The sequence below is a fragment of the Mandrillus leucophaeus genome, unplaced genomic scaffold, assembly GCF_000951045.1.
Source record: "Mandrillus leucophaeus isolate KB7577 unplaced genomic scaffold, Mleu.le_1.0 Scaffold498, whole genome shotgun sequence".
NCBI lineage: Eukaryota > Metazoa > Chordata > Mammalia > Primates > Cercopithecidae > Mandrillus > Mandrillus leucophaeus.
The window spans coordinates 1006641-1033786 of NW_012105342.1; the positions used below are offsets into that span (position 1 = coordinate 1006641).

The 27146-nt window shown below is 43.3% G+C and overlaps 2 protein-coding genes across 2 annotated transcripts in view; both read left to right on the forward strand.

The window, feature by feature from the left end:
* The window catches only part of FAM189A1 (family with sequence similarity 189, member A1), a 259702-nt gene that overhangs the window by 104033 nt on the left and 128523 nt on the right, over positions 1 to 27146 (forward strand). The gene's annotated exons all lie outside the window — the stretch shown is intronic.
* NDNL2 (necdin-like 2) lies at positions 20667 to 22382 on the forward strand. The gene has a single exon (XM_011995775.1). It carries the CDS (start codon positions 20668 to 20670, stop codon positions 21724 to 21726), a length of 1059 nt encoding a protein of 352 aa, XP_011851165.1. The 5' UTR covers position 20667; the 3' UTR covers positions 21727 to 22382.

Consider the following 27146-nt stretch of genomic DNA (forward strand, 5'->3'; position numbering starts at 1 on the left):
CACCTTGCCTGGCTAATTTTTGTATTTTTAGTAGAGATTGGGTTTTGCCATGTTGATCAGGCTGGTCTCAAACTCCTGACCCCGGGTGATCCACCCATCTCAGCCTCCCAAAGTGCTGGGATTACAGGTGTGAACCACCACACCCTGCCTCATATCATATCTTTTTGTGTACTATCTAGGAGTGAAATTTAGGGGTGCATAGGTTCAACTTTAGTAGATAATGCCAGATCGTTTTCCACAGTGGTTGGTCCAGCTGACATTACCCCACCAATGTTCCTGTTTTTCCCCATTATCACCCACACTTGATGTTGTCGGTCATTTTCATCTTAGCCATAGGGTGGTGACTCATAGTGTCCCATTACAGTTTGGTTTTGCATCTCCTTGATTGCTAATAAGGTAGAGTGCCTTTCATGTTTATTTTCCATGTAGATGCTCTTTTTTTGAAGCCCTTATGTTCCATTGTGTTATGTGCATTTTTCTTTTCTTTTTTTTTTTTTTCTTTCCTTTTTTTTTTAGACACAGTCTCCCTCTGTCACCCAGGCTGGAGTGCAGTGGCATGATATTGGCTCACTGCAACCTTCGCCTCCTAGGCTCAAGCTATCCTCCCACCTCAGCCTCAGAGTAGCTGGGACTACAGGCATACACCACCACACCCAGCTAATTTTTTCTAATTTTTTGTAGAGACAGGGTTTTGCCATGTTGCCCAGGCTGGTCGCAAACTCCTGAGTTTAAGCAATCTGCCCACCTTAGCCTCCCAAAGTTCTGGAATTACAGGCGTGAGCCACTGCACCCAGCCCATTTTTCTTATTTATTTATTTTGTATGTTCTGGAAATGAACCCTTTATCAAGTTATTTGTGATTTGTTGGGCGGATATATACATATATGTGTGTATACATACACATGTACATATATAGTTATGTGTTATGTGCTTAACAACAGAGGTGTGTTCTGAGAAATGCATGTTGTGTAGACATCCTAGAGAGTACTTACTCAAGCCTAGATTAGGGCACAGCCCACTACACACCTAGGCTATAGGGTATAGCCCATTGCTCCTGGACCATAAACCTGTACAGCACGTTACTGTGCTGAATACTATAGGTGACTGTAACACAGTGGTGTGTATATGTGCATCTTAACATACCTCAGCATAGAAAAGGTACAGCAGAAATATTGTACCATTAATTACTGTACTTAATATAGAGTTATGAGGGAAGATCTCACCGTTGCTGGGGACCTGAAGGAGGCAAGGGAGTGAGCCATGTGGGAAGAACTTTCTAGGCAGAGAGAACAGCCAGTGCAGAGGCCCTGACAACACCAAGTGTTGGTGATGATGGGGAAACAGGGACAGGGGCACTGTGCTGGGCGTTACGGTCAAATGAGGCCACTGTCCCGTATGTGGCCCAGACTTGACTAAAACAGCATTATGTGGCACATGACTGTGTAGGCGCCTACACACACACACACACACACACGTATACAAATATACATACATAACAGTGTGTGTTTCTTGCTTTCAGAGGCTTGCCTTTTCAATGGTCTTTTTGGTGTCTTGATTTAAAAAATATTTTTCCTACTTCAGGGTCACAGAGTTTTTCTCCTGTTATCAGATAGCTTTATTTTCCCATCTATATTTAGAACTGCAGCTTAATGAGAGTAAATTTTTGTAAAAAAAAATATAGTTTCATTTTTCTGTATGAATATCCAGTTGATCCAGGGCTATTTATTCAAAAGACAGTCCCTTCCCCACTGCTGTGCAGTGCCATCTTTGTGACGAATGAGTGTCCTCCTATCCACCGGTCACTTTCTGGATTCTCTGTTTGATCTTCTTGGTCTTTTCGTCTATACTTGCATTAATACCAAACTGCCTTAATAACTATAGATTTATAAATAAGACTTGGCATCGATAACGTCAGCATTTTGCTGTTCAGACTTGTTTTGCTATTCAGGGCCGTTTGCATTTTCACCTGAGTTTTTTAGTAATTTGGTCAAATTGTATAAAGAAACCCTGCTGGAATTTTTCATGGGATTATACTGAAGCTTTAGATCAACATGGGGAATGTTGATATCTTTACTCTAGCATGTCTGCTATGAACATGTATTTGGGTCTTATGTAATTTCTCTTACTATTGTTGTATAATGTTTGAGTAGAGACACCGCATATCTCTCATTAGATATATTTCTACTTTAAACAAAATAAATGTGTGTGTGGTATTGTGATTGAGTATGGTGTTTCGGTTCTCTATCGCTGTGCCACAAGCTGCCTCAAAAGGTAATGGCTTAAAACAACAATAGTTTATCATTCTTCAGGATTCCATGGGTGTTTTTGGTTTTGGTTTTGGTTTTTTTTTTTTTTTTTTTTTTTGGCTGGTCTTGCCTAGACTTTCTTCTGTGATTGCAGTGTAGCTGGAGCAACCCAATTGGAACCGAATGCAGGCACGGCTGTTTGCCACTTGCAAAGCCGGGAACAAGGATGAGATACAGTGAAAGGAAAGTGACTTTATCCCAAAAGCTTTCTTCCCCATTCCATGGGAAATGGCCAAGGATAGTGCCTTTTTGGGTCAAGGGTAAGGGCTTAAAAAGGGGAGTTTGGTATGAGGGGCATGCAGGAGTAATGAGGGGGTGCCAGTCTACGTGACTTGTTCCGATGGCTATCTTGCGTTATTGCCCCATCTGGTGAATGGGCTGGTGCCGTCTTGGGTACAGCTCAGTTGCAAATTAACTGGAGCTTGGAAGTAATCTGCAGGTCGGGGAGAATCCCACAGTGCCCTGAATTGTTTCAAGATGTAGTCTCCGGAACTTCTAAACAAACACACAATTAGATGAGGAAACATTGTGCTAGGGAGTGCCTGGTAGAAGGAGGGAGAGCAAAGACTGTTAGCTCATGCTAAAGGCAAGATAAGGAACAGGCAGGAAGGAGAAAGAAGAAATACTTTTAAAAACAGGACACTCAGTTACATAATGGTCTAAATGGCCTCACTCTTCTATTTGGAACTTTGATGCTGACTGCTGGGCCTTCCCTGTCATCCCCAGTCAGTGGCGTGGGCTGAGCTCTGTCCGTGCAAGGAGAGCACTACAGTGGGGACCATGGTCAGAGGACAGAAGCAGAGGTGCCAGCCTCCAGAGCTCAGACAGTGTCACTTCCACCGCATTCCATTGTTCAAAGCAGGTCACAAAAGGAGTTCACATTTGAGGGGCTGGACAGATAGTCCCTGTCCCTTGAGGGAAGGCTCAGCCACCCACATTTTGGTACGAAAGGGGGTGTAGGGAGGAGATTGCATTGCATTCATCTTGGGGAAAATGTACCAGATGTGCTGTTATTTTCATTCCATTTTATTTGTTATTGGAAAATAGAAATAAAACTGATGTATGTCTGTTAACCTTATATCCAGCTACTTTGATAAATCCAGTGAGTCTGTTAACTTATCTTTACATTCTTTTGAATTTTCTACATGTAGAATCACATCATTTGAAAATGAGATAACTTGGGGGTTTTCCCCAATCTTTGTGACTTTTTTTTTTTTTTTTTCTGTCGCCCAGGCTGGAGTGCAGTGGCGCTATCTCAGCTCACTGCAAGCTCCGCCTCCCGGGTTCACGCCGTTCTCCTGCCTCAACCTCCCAAGTAGCTGGGACTACAGGCATAGGTCACCAATGCTCAGCTAACTTTTGTATTTTCAGTAGAGACAAGGTTTCACTATGTTGGCCAGACTGGTCTCAAACTCCTGACCTCAGGTGATCCGCCTACCTTGGCCTCTCAAATTGTTGGGATTACAAGTGTGAGCCACCACGCCCGGCCTGTTCCATGTTTTAAAATATTCTACAATTTTATTGGTAGTGACTTCTCTATATGTATGAATATAACATTGTTTAACCAGATCTCTGCTTTTTGTAATTAGAGAGATGACCATCATTCTTATACAAATTAAAACCTTTTGACAGCTCCTAAAAGTAGATATATATGATAAAAATGAATGTATCTTTAGAGTATTTGATGCATATTGACATACTGCCTTTTAGGAAAGTTTACCCATTTATATTCCCAATATATGAGAATGCTCTTCTTCCTATGCCTTTGCCAGCACTGAAAGTTGTTATTCTTTTTAACCCATGCTCATTTGAAAGATATTAGACGACTTCATTGTTTAATTTGAATTTCTTTGAATACTAGTAAGATTAAACTTTTTATTCATTTATAATTGCGTATACATAAGCTCATATATATAATCCCACCACCACGCCCGGCTAATTTTTTTTGTTTTTTTAGTAGAAACGGGGTTTCACCGTGTTAGCCAGGATGGTCTCGATCTCCTGACCTCATGATCCGCCCACCTTGGCCTCCCAAAGTGGTGGGATTACAGGCTTGAGCACCGAGCCTGGCCTATTTCTTTCTTCTAATTGCACTGACTGAGACTTCCAGTAGAATGATGAAGTGATGATGGCAGCTTTCTTTATTTCTTATCTCTAAGGCAACATTTTCATTATTTCACATATGATGTGTAATGAAAGCTGTTTGTAGTGATTGTTTAAGTTCCTTTCTATTTCCAGCCTGCTAAGTTTTGTTTTGTTAGTTTAAAAAAAAATCATGCATAAATACTGAATTGTATCATATGACTTCTTTTTTGGGGGAAGACCATATGAGAGAACTCCCTTATTCTGTTAATACGGTGAATTATCTTGATTGGTTTTTGAATGTTGAACCAACCTTATTTCCTTGACTGAACTCAGCTTGCTCGAGCTGAATCTCAATTCTGTTTGTTAATGTTTTGTTCGGGATTTTTTTAATTGTATATTCATGAGGGAGATTGGCCTTTACTCTTCATTTTTTCAAAATGTCCTTGTCAGATTTTTATATGGAGGTTACACTTCCTTCGTAAAACACAATGAAGATTAGTCCCTCTTCTGCTTCTCTGGAAGCATTTATTTAAGGCTGGTGTTATTTCTTCAAAGGTTCAGTGGAATTTACTAGTGAGGTCATCTTGGCCTGGGGTTTTCTGGTAAGGAAAGTTTGGAATTCCAGATTCAGAAGCTCCTAGAATTATTCAAACTTTGTGATTCTTCTTGCATCAGTTTTTCTTGGTTGTGTTTTTCTAGGGATTTGCCCATTTTCTCTGTTTTCTGGTATTCTCTTTCAGTCTTTTTCATATCTGCAGGGAAGTGCTTAGCTATTGTTCATACTTCTGAGAGAGCACAAGAAAGCTGGTTTGGGAGTCCTGAGAGAGGTTGGAGCCCAGGGCAGGGATACTGCCAGGCTGGTACTGACATGGGGAACAAGAGAAAAGGAAGAAGCAAGTTCATCTCCTCTCCCCACTTTGCAGGCTCCCTCCATTGCCTGTTACTGCAAGAACCCAATGGAACACCATCTAACAAAAGAAAACCACAGCTTAAAGAGCCCCCACTCCAGCGTCAGGGAGCAGTGGATTTGAAATTGAGAAAACGTAGCTTCATTACCAGCACACCCTCCTGCCTAAATATTTTCAGTGTCCTCTTCATCTTGTCCCACCCGGAGGAGAAACCCTGGGAATCACGTTTCTCTTCACTGCTTCGCCCTTGTCTTCTTATTCCTGGAGTATGCTGAGATTGTTTGGGGCTAGGATCTAACTAAACTTTTCCTTATTTCGTTTCAAGAATCCTCAAGAACAGTTGTGTTATAACTTACATTCACGTTACCCTTGTGCATGAAGAGTTAAAAATAAATATTATGAGATTCACTCTCACTATTAATCACTGCACTCCGTCTTCTCCCTTGGGCCCTTGCTCTGATCTGGCTCTTTGATCGTGTATCCTGGAGTATTTGCAGAGCCTGTGCAGGGAAGCTCTGCTTCCTGACTGCAGGTCCAATCATCCATTTCTCTGTAGTCGCCTGGTGGAGGACTCCTCATCGGTTCTTTCTTCTCCCTAGCCACTAAATGTTAGCCCACGATCTATTACTTTCCATGATTGCAGGTGAGAAATGTGATATGAGACTGGTTATTTCTTTTTTGTTTGTTTGTTTTTTAGATGGAGTCTTTCTCTGTCACCCAGGCTGGAGTGCAGTGGTGCAATCTTGACTCAGTGCAACCTCTGCCTCCTGGGTTCAAGCGATTCTCCTGCCTCAGCCTCCCGAGTAGCTGGGAGTACAGGCATGTGCCACCACACCTGGCTACTTTTTATATTTTTAGTAGAGACGGGGTTTAACCATGTTGGCCAGGCTGGTCTCGAATTCCTGACCTCAAGTGATCTGCCCACCTCAGCCTCCCAAAGTGCTAGGATTACAGGCATGAGCCACCACGCCCTGCCCCTAGACTGGTTATTTCTAAAAGCAACGTGTTCTTCCTGTCTGGAAGCTGATATGATTTTCCTCCCTATTCTGAAAATTCGGAAACTTTGTGAGGATGTGTCTAAAGTCAGCGTTTTCAGAACCTTTCAATCTTAAGACTTGACTGGTTTTGTTTCTTTGGCATTTCTTTGTTTATTCTCTCATACTTTTGTTTTCTCCCTCAACTCCTATTATTTACACAGGATGCCTCCTCCTGCATCCACCCTCCATATCTTGATCTTTAACTCGTGATTCTTAGTTCATTAACTTTTTGGCTTGTGTTGTGGGATACATTTTTCATTTTATCTTCCTAAAATCGTAATTTGGTTTTTCGTGGGGACTGTTCTCTTACACAGTACCTCTACTAAATTTTTAAATGAAAAAGTCAAGCATTTGGAGTTTCTCTTGGGATCCAGGAACAACAAAACAATAAAAAAATCAAGCCTTTTTCCGTCCTGACAGCATTTTTTGTGCTCTAATAATATCTCCTTATGTGTTCTCATTGTTTATATTATATAGTCTATTTCCGTTTCTGTCATTAGTTCTGCTCTGTAGTAGCCATCTGTTCTAGAATTTGGCTGTCTCCTTCCTTCAAACCACTGTCCCTCTTAGGGGGCACATGACTTTGCTGTGCTGCCTCGTTTTGGTGGGTGTGGAGTTTCCCCAGTGCTGGTTTGGGCCCGGCTGTAGGCTGTGATAACTGAAATCCCCCCCAGGCCATGGTGGATTGATAGAGGTGCAGCGGGGCATGATGGCTCATGTCTGTAATCCTAGCTACTGGAAAGGCTGAGGCAGGAGAATCGCTTGAGCCCAGAAGTTCGAGGTTACAGTGAGCTATGCTCTAGCCTGGGTGACAGAGCCAGACTCTGTCTCCAAAAAAAAAAAAAAAAAAGGAAGAAGAAGAAGAAGAGACAGAGGCAGATAGGGTGGGATTGTTGGATTGTTTCCTTTCCGCAGTTGCACTGGCAAAATACACTGTCTCTTCTCCTAATGGTGAGGGTGGGGATAGTCTTTTTGGAATCAAGTAGGGTTTAACTGTCCTCAGTATTACCTCGCAACTTCTCTTTCGAGTGTGCAGGACGCGCTCCCTCTCATCTGCTCCAGAGCCCTCAGATTGGCCAGCTGACCCCACTGTGGCCTGGGATAGCTGCTTCTCACCCTGGGGTCTGCCAGAGATGCAGACTGTCTCCAGACTGCTTGACCTTTGGTCCATAGATTCTTGCTGGACTCTGGTCTTTGGTCTCAGCTCCTTGTCTGAGCATGACCCTCTATCACAGGCCATGGGGAGCAACAGTGGGTCATCCTCTGGACACACCCCTATACCAGGCATCATCAGTGACCCCTATACCAGGAGGTAAGAGAACATCTGGCTGGTTGGCCTAAGGCTTTCGAAGCTCATCTGTCCCCTGGCCATCACCATATTGAGACCAGTTATAGCCAAGAAACAGTTAAAGGCAGACTTGGATGTACTGGAGGAGTCCAGGCAACAAGAACAGAACAGTATGCCTGAAGCCCTCTAGAGCCTCGGATTAAAACTTCCTGTCTTCTTCTTCGGGGGCCAAGATTGTAGCACATCATGGGGTCTCAAGAGTCAGGGATCAGCGACAGGCAATGTGACAGGCGTCTAAAATACCAAATTCATGAGGTAGGTGGAGAAGAGATGACTTGCTGGAAACAAGGAACAATTTGAAGAGTGCTGGGGAGCTTGTGATAACCCCTGAGGTCCAGTGTGCAGTGGGAGAAAACTCCTTGATGGATACTCACAAAATGGACCACTGGCTGAGGACAGGCATCATTCAAGTTAGGATAATGTATTAGTCTGTTTTTGTGCTGCTGATAAAGACATACTCGAGACTGGGTAATTTATAAAGAAAAGGAGGTTTAATGGACCTCTTTTTCAAACCTCTTAAAAAAGAGGTTTAATTTCACGTGACTGGGGAGGCCCCACCATCATGGTAGAAGGCAAAAGACACGTCTTACATGGCAGCAGACAAGAGAGAATGAGAACCAAGTGAAAGGAGTTTCCCTTTACGAAGCCATCAGATCTTGTGAGACTTATTCACCAGCATGAGAATAGTACGGGGTAAACCTTCCCCATGATTCAGTTATCTCCCATGGGGTCCCTCCCACAACACATGGGAATTATGGGAGCTACAAGTCAAGATGAGATTTGGGTGGGCACACAGCCAAACCATATCACATGATATCCGTGACATATGAGGATACATCTTTATAACTTCCAAACAAATCCTGGCTTTCTAACCTACAGACTTTAGCTATCTGGGCAAACCGTAGGCCTTCCCCCTTTCTCAGGTCCCAGGTAACATCGAAACATCTCTTTGCCTTAGAGAGGGAGGCAGACTACCAACCTGTAGTCTCACATTCTTGAGCTGTAGTCTACCTGAACTTGAGCAGCATTTCATGCTTACATTCAAATATCCGTAGATCTCAGAGACAGGTGGAGTGGGTTGGCACAGCTTCACCAGGTGAAGTCTCTTCCTCTTGTTGGGACTCCCTAGTCTACAGATGTCACCTGGAAAGCTTTGGGGTGGCTTTTGCCTGCAAGTGATATAAACCAATTCACACAAGCTTCAGTAATGAAGGAAGTTATTACGTCAAATGGCAAGTCCAGAGGGGGGCTGCCGCAGGGTTAGCTGGTTCAGCAGCCTTGCAAAGTCAAGGACCTAGAATCTTTCCGGCTTTCCCCTCTGCCAGTTTCAATGTGTTGATTTGGTGGCTTAGCTCTACTCAGTCATGAGACAGTTGCCCCTGCTTGAGGCAGTACATGCAGATGCCTGGTATGGGGGTCCAGTAGAACAGGAAAGTTTTCCTTCTTTTTTTCCTATAACTTCTTTTTAAGAGCACGTAAACATTTCTCAGATGCCCCCCAAAATATCCCTTGCACCTCATTGGCCAGAGCTGGGTCACATGTCCACTTGTAAACCCGTTGCTTATTATTATTTAACCTCCATTTTAATAGGCTGCATTATTTATTTATACATTTAGAAAATATCATCCTTGAGTAAGACTAATCAAGTAAAACTGTAAATGGATAATAAATTACAATGAGTTCAGCAGAATTTCTATAAATTACATCTAATAATCACACCTCAGTACAAAGGATTAAGCATAACAGGTGTATTCACATTGCTGTGTGAAATTTCCCAATGAACAGCTTTTAAATATCCAGAATAACCATGTTGAATTAGGTAATTTGCTTAGAGGTAAATATGAAAGGAAAATAAATGCATGAGAGTACAAACCTCTTGGATAATGATAAACAATTGAACAGCTCAAGAAAATTTCACAGGTACATTTTTAATGACTGGTTGAATCCTAGGAAGCAGTTAATTCATTAATATTTGGTTTCCCAACCACCTGTCTCAAACATGTGGGATTAATAAAGTCTTTAAAAAAAAGGCTGGGTGCAGTGGCTCACACCTGTAATCTCAGCATTTTGGGAGGCCGAGGCGGGCAGATCATGAGGTCAGAAGATTGAGACCATCCTGGCTAACATGGTGAAGCACCATCTCTACTAAAAAATACAAAAAATTAGCCAGGCATGGTGGTGGGTGCCTGTAGTCCCAGCTACTTGGGAGGCTGAGGCAGGAGAATGGCATGAACCCAGGAGGCGGAGCTTGCAGCGAACCAAGATTGCACCAATGCACTCCAGCCTGGGAGACAGAGCAAGACTGTGTCTCAAAAAAAAAAAAGTACTGCTTCTCAAAAAGGGTGCCCAGGTTTATCCATGCAGATGAAGGGGTGGTGTTGCCAACCTCAAGGGGCAGCAAACCATCAGAAAACCTTTCATGCATTTTGGGTTGTCCTTCCTATGGGGGTTCCCTGGCTGCTGGAGGCAAAGCTGCAGCCAGGCCAGCTGAGACATCACCAGGCAGCAGGATCCTTCTGCTGTCTTCCTTCCCGATGAATGTGATTCTCACTTGCCTGGGGGGCGTTGGCTGGTTTGTCTTTTATAATCCACGTGCTGACATGTGTCTGCCAGGGAACGTCTTTGTATTTATAAGGTTGCTATTTTTTCCTGAGGTTACAGAGTCCATTCTCTCTTCCCCGTATCCTGCCCCTTCCTTCCCCAGGCCGCCTTTGTACCTCCTTCTGTCCAGCTGAGATTAAGCTTGTTTATTTCCTGGAATGCCATTCTTCCTTATTTTCTCTGTTCGAGGCTTTTGACAGCTCCACATAGCAGTCAAAGCATATCATGCAAACTCAAGGAAAGCAGCTGGGGAGAAAATGGAAGTTTCCTTTCACATTAGGTTTCTGGGGGCCCCCCTCTCAGGGGGCCAGGGACTTCGTAACAAATGAGTTGGTCAGCCTCTCCTAGTGGAGTTGTCACTCTGCTGAGCATGATTTACAAGTTTTCAGAGAATTCGAGTAGAGATAGGTTTTTTAATGATCTAATAGAACTGAACATGGTAGATTGAAATATTTGTTTTTAATCATGGGTACTTCAGGATCACATATATACATAACTCAGGGTTTTTACTGTGAAATGCAGATACATCAAAACAGAAATGTGAGAATTCTAGCTCAGCACAGGCTTTACTCATTTTAACAGTTTTTCATACTAAGGAAAGCAATTATCACATTTCTGCAATATCTTTTTTTTTTTTTTTTTCCAGGCGAGCAAAAGAAAGTCTAGATAAGAAATTGGGTTGCCCATGTACAAAGGACACACCACCTGACTTCCTTGCTCCCTCCAGGTAGAAAGATACAACATCATTTCTCATGTTGATATAAAGTTTGTAAAAATAGTTTTTTGGAGGAGTAATAAATTCACTTGTCCACATTAACTAGCATCCCTTGTATGTGGATCGGTAGACTTAATTTTAACATGTCAGTGCTACCCAAATTGATCTACAGACTCAAAACAAGCCCTATGAAAATCCCAACTGAGGCCAGGCACGGTGGCTCATGCCTGTAATCCCAGCACTTCAGGAGGCCGAAGTGGGCGGATCATGAGGTCAAGAGATCGAGACCATCCTGGCCAACATGGTGAAACCCCGTCTCTACTAAAAACACAAAAATTAGCTGAGCGTGCTGGCATGTGCCTGTAGTCCCAGCTATTCAGGAGGCTTAGGCAGGAGAATCGCTTGAACTTGGGAGGTGGAGGTTGCAGTGAGGCGAGATCGTCCCACTGCACTCCAGCCTGGTGACACAGCAAGGCTCCATCTCAAAAAAAAAAAAAAAAAAAAAAAAAAAAAATTCCAACTAAATTTTTAGCAGGAATAGACAAGCTGATTCTAAAATTCCTATGGAGATGGAAGGGACCCAGAATAGCCATAATAATCTTGAAAAATAACAGAACTGGAGGACTTACACCTTCTGATTTCAAAACTTACTAACTCTCTACAGTAACCAGGCAGTGTAGCAGTGGCACACATCGACATATGTGATGGGCTGCGGTGTCTCCCCCAGAATTTGCAAGACTCAACCTGAGACTTACAAACTGTGTGTGGAAATAAGTTCTTGAAGTGGATTAAGTTAAAATGAGGCCTTTACAGTGGGGCCCTGATCCAATAGGGCTGGTGTCTTTATAGTCAACAAAAGGAGAGACACCAGGGGTGTGCATGCACCGAGAAGGGTCAGCTGAGAACACCATGAGAGTGTGGTCATCCGCAGGCTGAGGAGAGAAGCCTCAGGAGGAACCAACCATGCCGACTCCTCGGTCTCGGACTTGGAGCCTCCAGAACTGTGAGGAGTCACTTGGTTGTTTAAGCCCCCAGGCTGTGGCGTTCTGCTTCGGCAGCCCCGGGAAACCAGTGCACACGTAGAGCAGTGGATTAGAATTGAGAAATAAATTCATACATCTGTGGTCAACCGGTTTGCAGAAAAGAGGCCAGGGATACCCAGTGGAATAAACAGAATAGGGTTGGGGCTTCTCCCTTTCCTCTGTGGGCCATGCTGTTGGGAGTCACTGGAAAAGTATGAGGCTGGCCAGTAGCAGGAGGCCCAGCAGGTGTTGCTTTTCTGGCCACGGTGCATCAGAGGGCGCACTGTCTACATGCCTGTTGAAGGACTACGAAGGGCCTCTTGCAGCCCGGGCCTCACACGAGGCAAACTGCTGGCTCTCCCAACCTTGAGGCCTGGCAGCACTTGGCCTGCCTGTGAGGCTCTCCTGAAGAACGACAGCCTGGAACAGGGTCTCAGAGGATTATTCTCAGAAAGGGGACAGCTGTGGACTCTCTCAGAAGGGAGACACAGGCTTCTGCCAGCACAGACCCCACAAGTACCACACAGTCCTTGCTTTTCCCAGGCCTTGGGAAGGGGCAAGCCCTCTTCTCCGCGTGAAGTTGCTAAGCTCTCACTTGTGTCTCAGGGAAGGAGGAACCCTGTGCTAGATCTCTCTTCTGCAGATCTTGGAGAACCCAGAGCCCTGAAAGCATGCTTGCTGTGGTTATTAGTCTAAGGGAGGGAGCTGTGGTGGCGGGGGTGGGATCAGAGAGGCGGGGCCTGTGGCAACCCATCTCCCCAGGACTCCTACAGTCATCTCTTTCTCTCTTTATGGTTGTTATCTCCCTCAAGACCACCAGGTATGCATACATGGGGTCTTTCTTGTCTGCCTTGAATATGTTTATTTTTTCGCTAATGTTATTTTTTTTCCATTTCAATGTGTTCGGTTTTCTCATAACCCATCTGCATTGCCCCTGTCTGGATATTGGCTTTGTCAGCTCTGCTTGTGGACATAGCTCTTTCCTGTGCGTATGTCTCTACTTTAGGCTAAAGCGTAGTCTGGAAGAATGAGGTTTCTGTCATCTTGCGTGGTATAGCAAGTGGTCAAGTGCTTTGGGTTAAATATGGAGAACACAGACACTTTAGAGTAGCAGATGCTTTAAGGCAGGGGTCCCCAAACCCCGGGCTGTGGACCAGCACCAGTCCGTGGCCTGTTAGGAATCTGGCCATACAGCAGGAGGTGAGTGGCAGGCGAGTGAGCATTACTGCCCGAGCTCCACCTCCTGTTAGATAAGTGGCAGCATTAGATTCTCATAGGGCCGTGAGCCCTACTGTGAGCTGCACAGGCAGGGATCCTGAAACCATCCCCCCACCTCCGCACCTTCCGTGGAAAAATTGTCTTCCACAAAACGGGTCCCTAGTACCAAAAAGGTTGGGGACCACTGCTTTAATTTATATTCCAAGTTGTGTAAAACTCCTTTCTGCAAAGATAAATCATCAGATTAGCTCATTTGTACTTTTTTTTTTTCTTTGAGGCGGAGTCTCGCTCTGTCGCCCAGGCTGGAGTGCAGTGACACAATCTCGGCTCACTGCAAGCTCCTCCTCCCGGGTTCAAGCGACTCCTGCCTCAGCCTCCCGAGTTGCTGGGACTACAGGCACCCGCCACCAGGCCTGGCTAATTTTTGTAATTTTAGTAGAGATGGGGTTCTGCCATGTTGGCCAGGCTCGTCTGGAACTCCTGACCTCAAGTGATCTGCCCGCCCCGGTCTCCCAAAGTACCAGGATTACAGGCGTGAGCCACTGTGCCTGGCCCATATATACTTTCCATATGGAAAAGCACAGCTCTTCATAATTTGTCTCTCCCTTACCCCTGTTGCCACCAACTCAAATGATGAGCTCATTCCCCAACATAACATTCCATTTGTTATGTTTCTTTGTTACGCGAAAAAACAACAAAAATGTCACATTGTTTTCAATTCACCTCTCATTATATTCAAAACTCCTCATTATTAACCTTCCCTAGCTCCAAAGTCTCATTTCTTACTACCCTCTTTTCCCCTGAATAATAGGATTGGCTACTGATTCAGCCAGACCTTGTTCACTTTCAAGTGACAGGAACCAACTCAAAGCAGATGAAGCAAAAGGAGATGCTCTAGTAATTCATTATCTCCAGGAGTCTGATCTTGAACTCAGCACCCAGGGATTCAAATGGCAGCATGAAGATTGTTTCCCATGTCCTAGATCTCTTTTGAGTTGGCTTTGCCCTGAGGCAGGTTTTTCAGAAGCAAGGGCCCAGGTGGCTAGGCTTACATCACCCCTCAGCTTGTTAGCTCAGAGGAGCGAGAATATCTATCTGAATATCCTGGAAGGATGCTGACTGAACTTCTGAACCAGTCACTGTGTCTGGCCTGAATCCTGTGCACTCAGGAAAGGAAGGCAGAGCCCTATACTAAGGTCTCTTAAAGGTGGAAAGAGGCTGTTCCTACAGGGAAAGGATACAGAACAGAGGGGTTAGAAACCAAGCAAACAAGAGAATCTTAGTGACCACTATCAAGACTGTGGATGTTTGTAATTTTATAACTTAGTAGGCCCTAATGATTTTCCTAAGTAAAGGGCCCTGGATATCTGGAAGACGCATTTCTTGAGAAGAGAGTCTAAGACCAGGCTTCTGGGCAAATGGCTGCAGTGCTTGGAAAGCACTATCTTATGAAGGCCCACCTCTCCACTCGCTTCCACCAGCCAAGGAAAACTCTGTTGCTGCTTCATCAAAATACTCATCTATGAGGGACAAAGTGTTATTAGGTAGTCTACCATGTGATCTAAGCAGGAGGGATCTTTGCTATGAATGAATATATATAACTGTTGTAAATGTGTGGACACAAGGGACTTTACTGCAACCATTAAGATGTCTAGATCGCTTTTCCTGCTGTCTACCCACCAAAATAGTATTTGCCTCCCAGCTCCTTTGCTCACATGCTGCACATTGGCCCACTTTCTTCCACTGGAAAAGGCAGAGAACAGCTCATATGTGGTGGCTGCATGCTTTGATCGCTGCCTTTCTTCTTAAAAAGTCCTCACCTGCTTTTAGCACTGTGTTGCCGTCAGAAAAATTAAAGCGTCTTTCTGATTCACAAGAAATACCATGAATGAAGAGGAGAATCTAGTAGATAATAAAGATGATTAGAGTTTCTTGGCAGGCATTTGCTATCGAAAAGACAAAACATTTAATTACTCTAAACATCTAAAGAGCAATTTGTAGTAGGCATTTCCTTGTCCTTTGCACTTGAAATCTTAGCTAGCTTAGCTTTTGCCTCAAAGAATTTTGATTTTTTCTTTTGGGTCTAGTAATAAAAGCATGAAGGTCATTAACATAAAGTGTTTGAAAATGTTTTTCTTTTTTAACCACTTGTCTTTGTGACTTCACTGCCTGAACAGAAAGTCACAAATGCCATATTCAAATCACACTGAATTTATTGAACATGTGAATGTGCATAGCTGCTGTGGCATAGTGTCACTTTGAAGTGACACTTCATTGAAAATATATTTTTCATTCATCTCCCAAGCAAGAAAATCAGGGTTGATTTTGATTTTTAAAAGCAAATTAACTTTAATAGCACCTTGATAGATGTATTTCTTTTCAGCCCTTTTGATTTTTGTGTACATGTGTTTTGCTGCAGTGAACATCTTTCTCATCGTTCTACTGAAAGATGGCAGAATGTGCCCAAAATATGCCACTTTGGCATAAGGATTACTTTGAGCTAAAGGCACTTGAAAAATAGCAGATGCAAGAAGGCCATTTGAATTTCCTCTTTTCTTCCTGAAAACAGGAGATAAAAACTCCCATGTGAAAAATAGCTTTACTGTACCAAGAGGAAAGAAACATTACTCAATGCGGAGTCAAAGCCAAGTGAATTCTGTACAAACAACTTTGTTAAAATAATTATCTCCCTTTATCCTCCCCACATAATTTACTTTTCCCACAATTACCTCTCTTTGTTCAACCAAATGTAAAAGCATTTAGGTTTTGCCACTTCTTTGGGTCTTCATTTCCCTAACGAGCGCTCCACCCTCCACCCTCGAAGGGTCCCAGCTGGACCTGAGACTTAAATGGACGTAAAATAGATTAACAGGAGAAAAGCATTCAAATTTCATTTAAGTTTTACAGGACATGTCCCTTCGAGGGTGGAGGGAAGGTTTTGTCTCCCCTGCAGTATACACAACTTTGTGTAGTCCTCAACTATTTTCCTTAACAGAAATCCCTGGAAAGAAGGAGACTGTTATCCAACTACCCTGCCAGGCCCTGTGCTAGGTACTGGGTAAATCTATCTCACTTAATCTTGATGCCAGGATTAGGCCTCATTTTGTTGACTTGGAGACTGAAGCGTGGAGGTGTGTCAGTAGCTCTGCCAGTATCATACAGGTTTCTAATGTTAGTTCATCTGATCCAAAAGCCCTTACTTTTTCAAGGGCTTTTTTGTTTGCTGTGAATCAGTATACAGTTAAAAGCCCAGTCTCTGGAGGCAGATTGGCTGTGTTCAGATCCCAGACCTACCACTTACTTGCCGTAGACCCTCAAAACTTAACAATTTTCTCCTGTGCCCGTTTGTGAGAAGAGAAACATAATAAATGCACATGCCTCATAGGTTTGTTGTGGGGATTAAATGAAGTCATACCTGTAAACTACCTGGAATAAGGTCTGACCCACCGTTCACTTTGTCTAGTAGTCCCCCCTTATCTGTGGAGGATGTGTTGCAAGACCCTCAGTGGATGCCTGAAATCGTGGACACACAATTAGGTACATTGTGTACCCTAAGTACACAATGTTCTCCCCTATACATAGATACATACTGTATTAGGCAGGGTTCTCTAGAGGGACAGAATTAATAGGATAGATGTATGTATAAAGGGGAGTTTATTAAGGAGTATTGACTCACATGATCACAGGGTGAAGCCCCAACAAGAGGCTGTCTGCAAGCTGAGGAGCAAGGAAGCCAGTCCGAGTCCCAAAACCTCAAAAATAGGGAGTCCAACAGTGCAGCCTTCAGTCTGTGGCTGAAGACCCTTGAGCCCCTGGCAAACCACTAGTGTAAGTCCAAGAATCCAAAAGCCAAAGAACTTGGAGTCTGATGTTCAAGGGCAGGAGGCATCCAGCATGGGAGAAAGATGAAGACCAGAAGACTCAGCAAGTCAAGTCCTTCCACGTTCTTCTGCCTGCTTTATTCTAGCCGCGCTGGCAGCTGATTAGGTGGTGCCCACCCAGATTGAGGGTGGGTCTGCCTCTCCCAGTCCACTGACTCAAATGTTAATCTCCTTTGACAACACCCTCACAGACACACCCAGGCATAATACTTTGCTTCCTTCAATCCAATCAAGTTGACACTCAACATTAATCGTTACATGAACCTATGATAAAATTTAATTTAGGCCAGGAGCGGTGGCTCACGCCTGTAATCCTAGCACTTTGGGAGGCTGAGGGATGGATCACTTGAGGTCAGGAGTTCGAGACCAGCCTGGCTAAAATGGTGAAACCCCATCTCTATTAAAAATACAAAAAAATTAGCTAGGCATGGTGGTACACACCTGTAATCCTAGCTACTCAGGAGGCTGAGATGGGAGGATCTCTTGAACGTGGGAAGCGGAGGTTGCACTGAGCCAAGATCTGCACTCCAGTGCAGTGGCATAAGAGTGCGACTCCATCTCAAAAAAAAAAAAAAAAAAAAGTTTCATTTATAAATTAGTCACAGTAGAGATTAACAATAATTAATGAGAAACAAAAATGAAACCTTAAGCCCTCCAGCTGACTGAACAGACCCCTTCTTGACCAAGGGGACCCCAGAATAACCTTGGAAACCCTCTCCCGCTCTAAATGCCATTCGGCTTTCTTCCCTAAGCGCTAAACAGAAATCAGCCCTTCAAGACTCCACCGCTGGTATCAACCAGCCACCTGATGCTGCCCCTCCCTTTTGGAGTTTTGGCACAACTGCCCAGCAGTTCTTCCTGGTAAAAGACTACCAACCATGGAGTAGTTAGGGCCAGTCTATGGAAGACATGCAGTCAGGGTTTTCATGTCCTCTGCTTCACCTTCTGATACCAGAGGGTCCGAAAACTCCTACCCTGGATCATGCTAACACTGCCAGTTTTGGAATATGGGTCCCATGGAGAGCCATGAAGTGCAGTTGCGCATGTGCACGTTTCTCCTTGCGTAAATATTCATGACTCCTCCTATAGCTTATTAAATATGTATACTTGGCCACCCCACTCTGCATAGATTCGTGCTCCCTTTGCCCCTCCGTTGAAGTGTCTGTTTCTGGCTTCTAGCATGAGGTTTTGCTTCCCAGGCTGTTGGAATGGCCACCCCGCAGACTGCAACCTTCTATGAGAAATAAAGCTCTTTCCAAATTTATGAACCTCATCATCCTTCAGTTGACACTAACAATAAAGTAGAACAAATATAATATAGTGTAATAAGTTATATTGTGATTTCTCTCTGAAAATATCTTAATATTTTCAGACTGTTGACTGCAGGTAACTGAAACCAAAGAAAGTGAAACTGCAGACATGGAGATGGAGCAGCAACTACTATATAATCATTGACTGTTGTCGTTTATATTATTGTTACTAATGTTAGTATTGTTTTCACCAGTTTCTCCCCAAACATCCATAGCTTCCAGTATTAATCCAAGGTGGAATGTGGGTCTTCTTCTCCATGCAGAAGAATGTGGGACTTCTCCATGCAGGGCCTAAACTTCATTCTAATACTAATGCTAATACTAATACTAATACTAATTCTAATACTAATTCTAATACTCTTATTTTATGTGTGCGTTTTCTCACCTGCATTCCTCTGGACAGAGCGTAGAGAGATGTTTTCAGACTTACAAACTGGCATCTTTTCTCCTCTATTTTGAGTAATGACAGTCTGCTGTCTAGGTAAGAGTGCTGCTGGAGGACACTGCTGATTTTCACAGTCACGGGGGTAGCCTGATTGGTGGACTGCTTGGTGACGTAAGTGAATACCTTAGCAAGAAACAGCATTGAAAAACCAGCCCAATTGTTGACAAGAGCTTTTATTTAATTTTCCACTTTCCCCTTATATCTTGGTCACCGAACTTTTTGGACTCAAGGTAGACCATCCACATCCTGTGGTAGGGACCTTTTGCAGAATTCTAGATGGCAGGAAGCTTTTATGAACCTAAGTCCAAATTTTAATTTGCAAGGAAACTGAAGCAGATGAATTTTCTCATTGTAAAAAAATGAATACCTTGATAATATATTTGTTTTTCGTAGTAGGCCTTTGTCATTAAGCTTGATGCCTGAGGATATAGTTGTATCTTGTGTGGAACAGTAAGTTATTACTCACTGCGTATCAGATTTTAGCACACTTGCATTAGTTCATGGAATATGATTTTACATTTACTATAGCAGTTCCAGTGCCATTATCAGATTGCATTTTCCTACTGAATTACAAATGTGTTATGCTACTAACATTTAACAAAATTTTAATAAGGTTGTGTTTGATGCTATTATTCAGATAATGTGTTCTAAATTGCTTTCCTTTGAATATATTTGCATTAAAGAGGAACTCGATTTGGTTCTTTGAAGAGTTTATCCACTTTCTGGGTAGCTTTAAAAAGACACAGGGAAATTCAGTTTCTTCTTTGCAAGTCAATAAATAGAGAAGAAACAAATTTGCTAAGATCTATAGAAGTAATGGCAGCAGATTGCTGATGGTTTGAGTTAATGAAATGACTCATTTTGGCTACTTGAGTTGCACAATTAAAATATACATAGACTGCACACATCATAGATGAGGGATAAATACCCCTGTGTTCTCTTTTCTTTCTCAAAGCTAATATATTATGAATTAAGAAATTTAAGAGATCCACGTTATTGCAATTCTTGATCAGTGATGCCCAAAATTAAGTGGTAATCTCTTGAGAGTGCACGTTTGCAGCATTCCTCTTACGCATTTCTGCTAAAATTGTGGCTGTGAGCCGAAGGCAGTTGTTTTCCAAAGGATAAACTCGTTTGACCAAGCTAAAACATTTACTTAATATTGACAAGTTTTGTGTGGTTTTCTCATAGTTGTCTAGCTAAAGGAGTTTAATGCAGAAAATACACATACGGAAATAGTGAAACCGAAGTCCTGCTTGCGCGGAAAGCCTGCAGCAGACTTTTGTTTTTAACAAACTCCACGGGGCATTAGAGAAAGTAACTGGGGGCAGTGGGTTGGAGGGTATGAAATTGAGCGGAGGGACGAAAACTAAGAGCCCTCTGGGTTTTTTATATCCTTCTACATGTTGTGTAGAAATAAATGCTTTTACTTCCACGGTCGTACCTTCCTCTTCACCTTTTTTTTTTTTTCTTTCTCACACATTCATCCTGTGAGATCTTTCCATTTACAGATGCTCCCGATTTAGAATTAGAAACTCATAATACCGTCTGTAAAACTTGCCTGAGCCTGTCTGGTCCTGAATTTAGCGACACACTTCTTTAGGAGTTTCGGTTCTCGTTCTCTGCTTGCATGGTTTAGTAAGAACAACACTTCGCTATACTGAAATTCACCGACCAGACCTGCAGGGCTGCACAGAAATCTCTGATGCTTTTGGTACCCGCAGCCCCGCAGCCGCGCAGGCGCACCGCCCAGGCGCACCGCCCAGCCGCCGTGACGCAAGGCGCAGGCTTCATGACGCAGCACGCAGTCTCAGCCGACACTGCGCGCCCCTTCTGGGGCCCCGCCCACGCAGCGGCCTTAGCGGGTCGCCGACCCACGATCCCCGCCGCGGCTGCTTGCTTGCCGGAGTGTGCACCGGTACCCGTCGCCGGTGACATGTTGCAAAAACCGAGGAACCGGGGTCGCTCTGGCGGCCAGGCCGAGAGGGACAGCGACTGGAGCCGTGGCGGAAACTCCGGGGCCTCGCGGGCGGGCGAAGACGCCCGGGCCCCCAGAGACCGCTTAGCGGAGGAGGCCCCGAGCACTTCCCGGGGGCCGGGCGGCTCGCAGTGGTCGCAGGGCCCCTCGTCGCAGGGCGCCCGCCGGTCCCAGGGCGCCCCCGCCGTGGGCCCCAGGACCCAGAAGCAGCAGGAGCTGAAAGTGTCCGAGCTGGTGCAGTTCTTGCTGATTAAGGACCAGAAGAAGATTCCCATCAAGCGGGCCGACATACTGAAGCACGTCATCGGGGACTACAGGGACATCTTCCCCGACCTCCTCAAACGGGCCGCCGAGCGCCTCCAGTACGTCTTCGGGTATAAGCTGGTGGAACTTGAACCCAAGAGCAACACGTACATCCTCATCAACACGCTGGAGCCGGTGGAGGAGGATGCCGAGGTGAGGGGTGACCAAGGCACGCCCACTACGGGCCTCCTGATGATCGTGCTGGGGCTCATCTTTATGAAGGGCAACACCGTCAAGGAGACTGAAGTCTGGGACTTTCTGCGGCGCTTAGGGGTCTACCCCACCAAGAAGCATTTCATTTTCGGAGATCCAAAGAAACTCATTACTGAGGACTTTGTGCGACAACGTTACCTGGAATACCGGCGGATACCCCACACCGACCCCGTGGACTACGAGTTCCAGTGGGGCCCGCGAACCAACCTGGAAACCAGCAAGATGAAAGTTCTTAAGTTTGTGGCCAAAGTCCATAATCAAGACCCCAAGGACTGGCCAGCGCAGTACTGTGAGGCGTTGGCAGATGAGGAGAACAGGGCCAGACCTCAGCCCAGTGGCTCAGCCCCATCCTCTTAAAATCTGAGGTGGATTCAGAGGGACCCCCGGGACAAGGGTCTGAGACCCAAAGGCACAGTGCAGAGGAGCGGGGGAAGGGAGAACGAACCCAGGAAGCGTATTTCTGTAGCGTTTCAATGTGTGTAGCTTTAGGATGTGTTTGCAAAGTTTTGTTCTTTTAATGTTGTGTTATTTGGTTCCAGATTTTCATCTATAAACAAAGGAGCATTTGTTTTGCTTTGATTTTACTTTTTTTGGTATAAAAAATTTTCCTAGCTTAGTAAAACGAATTGGAAAACTTGACTATGATCTGAAACAGATATGCCAGAAGGAACACATAAGTAAGTTGCTTTGGTGCCAAGAAAATAAAAAAGTAGCTATTATCGGGTCTCTTAAGCATCCCAGTTTGTAAGGAAAAATAAAAGTCTTTATAAAATTAAAAATAAAAACGTAATTGCCTATATCCTTATTACCTTAACCTGTTTTATTTTTTCTATATTTCCTACATATATAAGTATTATTCATGGTTCCAAGCAATGAACGTGGTGTATTTTCTCCAAATAGCAATTGTTTATATTCATAATTACTCAGCTCTGTTGCTAAACATGCAGTTCCACTTAGTTTTTTTTTACATGCTACTCTAGTTATTACAATAAATACTGTATTTTTGAAGCACTGAAGCATTGTGTGTTTTTTAAATCGTGGGCCATGAGACAATTTCATGACGAAATCAGCGTCTTAAAGTTTTTGCTACATATTGAGGTCAATGTTGTTTTGTAGAAGTTGTTTCACTTTTGTGTGTGTGTGTACAGGATCATGAGGTAAAATATATTTCTACTGTGGATACCAAAAAGGCTTATAAAACAATAGCGTAACCATTAACCATGCCTGCTTGGGAATCAGACTGCCTGGGTTCAGATCCTGGCCCCACCATCACTAGTACAGGAATTTACGTAGGTTCCTTAGTTTGTATGCAGATGTTTCTTGACCTGTAAAATGAGTTTAGTCCCTGATGTGGAGGAATTTGCTTGTTATTCTTTAATGTTTTTATTTTTTATTCTCGGTCTGGAGCTGCCACTTTTTAAATACAACTTTTCTTTATCTTGTTTTCCAAATGATTCCTAGGAGAGCAATTACTGGTTCAAAAGGTATATTCCACTAGTCTGACTCTATTGTATGGGGAAATAAGTATAAAGTGTATGGTGAGTATAGCCCACATAGAACAGTAAGAGCAGGACATAAGATCTACCTCGTAGGGAGTTAGGTATAGGGAAAAGGGTGTGGGTCTTGGGGCTGTCTGGCAAACTGAATTTGAATTATGGCTCATGCTAACTTGTCAGCATGGTGATATGGTGGTAGGTTTTAAGCTGTCTGAATCTCAGTTTCTTTATCTGTAAAATGAGAAAAATTATAGCTATATAATAGTTTGTTTTATGGACTAGATGAACTAGAAGAGTTCATAGTCCCATTGTATTCTTCCATTACGTGTAGCAGATGCTGTTTTTAATGCAGAGATTCAACACGTTTTATGCAGTGGGTAAATAAGTATAATTGTTTTAGGGGGAGGTGCTGCAAATTAACCTTGAAATAAGGCAGATATTTTTCACTCGGGGGGAAAAAGTGAACTTCATCAACACTGGACTGAATGTCATTTTAAAAGAGTCTATAGTGAGTATGGAGGAATGTGATAGGTTACTGGGTTTTATTTCATTCTGTTGAATTGGGATTTGCCTTGTTTCATCAGTGGAAGATGTTTGGTCCTTATAGGCATTTCTTCTTGATCTGCATTTTATTTCAGTGTATAAATTGCTTCCTGCCTCCTGGTCCCCTTACCTCCCTGACTCAGCTTTCTCCTCCTCGTGCCCTCTGATACTCACATTCTCACCTGTATAATAAAAATTGTTACCCTGCAGTCACCACCGGTTATATCTGAGGCAAAATTCCCTCCGCTTTTCTCAGCGGTGTTAACAATTTACCATCGATAATGTTGTTTCAAATTTTAAAATATGAAACATAAGAGGCCACATCAAGGCCTTATATCTTTTCCTTCTCACCCTCCCCAGAGATAACAAAAGTCTGCGGCTATCAGGCTGTTGTATGACTGTAGAATTTTACTACACATGTATAGATACATAACCAATATAGAGTTTTATTTTGTGGGCTTTCATGATTTATATAAATGGTATTACGTGTGTCCTTATGCAACTTGCTGTTCTCACTCACCATTATGTATTTGAGATTCAGCCATGTGGATATTTGTAGACCTGATTCACTCATTTTAATTGTTCTTTTATGGGGGAAAAATAACTTTATTCATTCCTTAATGGCTAGACAGTTAAGGTCTTTCCAGTTCTTTGAGATTTGCAGGCATTGTACAGTACTTCTTTAGGCACATGTGTGAGTTTCTCCAGCCAGAAACAAATGGAGCAATCAGGGACCATTGCCAAACTGTTCTTGAGCTTGTGTCAAGTTACACTCCTACCAACATTTTACACAGTTTTGTTTTGTTTTTGTTGCCAATCCCTCAACCTTCACCCACTGTGAACACTTGGCCTTTTCAGTATCTTTTCAGCCATTTTGGTGTAGTGTGAAATAATCATTTATTACGGTATTAACTTGTACCTGTTGCTTACTAGTGATGTTAAGTATCTGCCTATCTTTTACTCTCACTCTTTTTGACTGTCAGGTTTCATGTCTTAGACACATTTCTATTGATTTGTAAGACATCTTTATATGTTCTACATGTTAATCCATGGTCTGCTCTATCTATCTAGTGCAAATACCTTCTCCCACATTTTCACTTCTTTTGGTCATACAGATCATTTGAGCTTAATGTGTAGCAATCATCAGTGTTTATAAGCGCTACATCTGTGTATAGTGCTTTAAAAAATTCCCCTAATCCTAAAATTGTAAAGATGTTTTCTGCATTTTTTCCCTAAGTTCAAAGTTTTGATCTGCACATTTTATGCCTTTAATCTGCTTTTGTGTATGATGTGAGGCATGGAAATAGTTTTTGTGTTTTTTCCTATATGGATAGCCTAGCACCAATTTTTCATCATTTATTCTTTTCACACTGATTTATGACACTCAGTATTCTATAGCAATGTCCCATCTATAGATAAGTTTATGGATAGGACTGAATTGGTTTCTTTGCTATCCATCTGCAAATACCGTACTATAATTCTTAATTCTTTTTTTTTTTTTTTTTTTTTTTTGAGACAGATTCTCACTCTTGTCGCCCATGCTGGAGTGCAGTGACTCTATCTTGGCTCACTGCAATCACTGCCTCCCGGATTCAAGCAATTCTCCTGCCTCAGCCTCCTGAGTACTGGGATTACAGGCGCCTGCCACCACACGCGGCTAATTTTTGTACTTTTAGTAGAGACAGGATTTTGCCGTGTTGGCCAGGGTGGTCTGGAACCTGACCTTAGGTGATCCGCCCGCCTCGGCCTCCTAAAGTGCTGGGATTACAGGCATGAGCCACCATGCCCAGCTTATAATTCTTTAGCATCATATGTGTCTTCTTTTTTGATTCTTAAAGCCTTTTAGTCTTTTTTGCATTGGCTGAAAGTGCAATATCTTATTGAAAAGAAGGAGTTACAGCAGGCTGTAAAGATGTTTCTGATTCCTTATTCTTGATTTTAAAGGAAATAATGTTTAACTTTTGCCATAGAGTGTGATGTTTGCTGTTAGAGTTTTTTTCCCCTATAAATACCTTTTACTGAGCTATTTATTTACCCCTTCAGTCCTAGCTTGCTTAGAGATGTTTAGAAAAACTACGAATGAGCTCTTTATTCACCTGCTAATATGATTAAAATTTCTTATTTACTCTGTGAATTTGTTTTTTGGGCATGTAATTTGGTATAATAACACATAGAGTTTTCTGATATCTAAACATTCTTGCATTTTGGAGCCAAACACTTGTTGATAAAATTTTTAAATACATATAGCTCAAAATATATAATTTTGCATCTTTTGACATAAGGGGGTTTAGTCTTTAATTTTCATATATTATCATTATTTTTGAGGTTATGCTAATTTACTTAGAGATAACCTTAAATTTACAGAAAAGTTGCAAGCCCAATGCAAAATAATTTGTTCCCTGAACTATTTAGTTATGATTCTTTAGTCTCCTTCCTATTGCCAATATTTCCTCAGTCTTTCCTTGACCATCATGCCCTTCACTTGAAGAATACAGGCCTGTTTTCTGTAGCACATCTTTCAGCTGGGGTTTGTCTGCTGTTTCTTCATGATCGGATTTGAATTATGCATCTTTGGGAAGAATATCACAGAAGCAATGCTGTGTTATTTTTGGATCCTATCAGGTGGCACAAAATTTCAATTTGTCCTGTTATTTTGAAACTTAGATCACTTTGGTTAAGGTGTCATGTGCCTCCACTGCGAAGTTTTCTCCTTTAAGGTAAATAACTTGGGGGGAGATACTTTGAGACTTTGTGTAGACCCATGGGTCTCTTACCATTAACTTATTATCTAATCTTTTATTATCATTACATATTCCGATACTCAAATTGTCCCTGATTTGGCCAGTGGGAGCCCCTTAAAGCTGGCTTTTGCATCTTTAACATGCCCCCAACATCATTTATTGAGCATTTCCTTAATTGATAGCACCAAAAGAGAGGGAGTTCTTTTTTTTTTTTTAGACGGAGTCCCGCTCGGATTGGTGCGACCTCGGCTCACTGCAATCTCCGCCTCCTGGGTTCAAGCGATTCTCCTGCCTCAGCCTCCAGAGTAGCTGGGACTACAGGTGCCCACCACCACACCCAGCTAATTTTTTGTGTTTTTAGTAGAGATGGGGATTTCACCGTGTTAGCCAGGATGGTCTCCATCTCCTGACCTCGTGATCCGCCCACTTCGGTCTCCCAAAGTGCTGGGATTATAGGCGTGAGCCACGGCGCTTGGCCAGGAGTTCAGTCTTAACTCTCCCTGCCCTAGACCTGGAATTAATCCTTTCCCTAAAGAGCTCTGGTTTCTTTTTGTGGAGAATGGAATTGAGAAACAAAGTTGCATTTTTAGTAGAGACAGGGTTTCACCACCTGACCATGATGGTCTCTATCTCTTGGCCTCGTGATCCTCCCGCCTCGGCCTCCCAAAGTGCTGGGATTACAGGTGTGAGGTGGCCTGTGCCTGTAGTCCCAGCTACTTGGGAGGCCGAGGCAGGAAAATCCCTTAAACCTAGGAGGTGGAGGTTGCAGTGAGCCGAGATTGTGCCACTGCCCTCCAGCCTGGTGACAGAGCAAGACTCAAAACTTTGGGAGGCCGAGACGGGCGGATCACGAGGTCAGGAGATCGAGACCATCCTGGCTAACATGGTGAAACCCCGTCTCTACTAAAAATACAAGAAAATTAGCCGGGCGAGGTGGCGGGCGCCTGTAGTCCCAGCTACTCGGGAGGCTGAGGCAGGAGAATGGCGTGAACCCGGG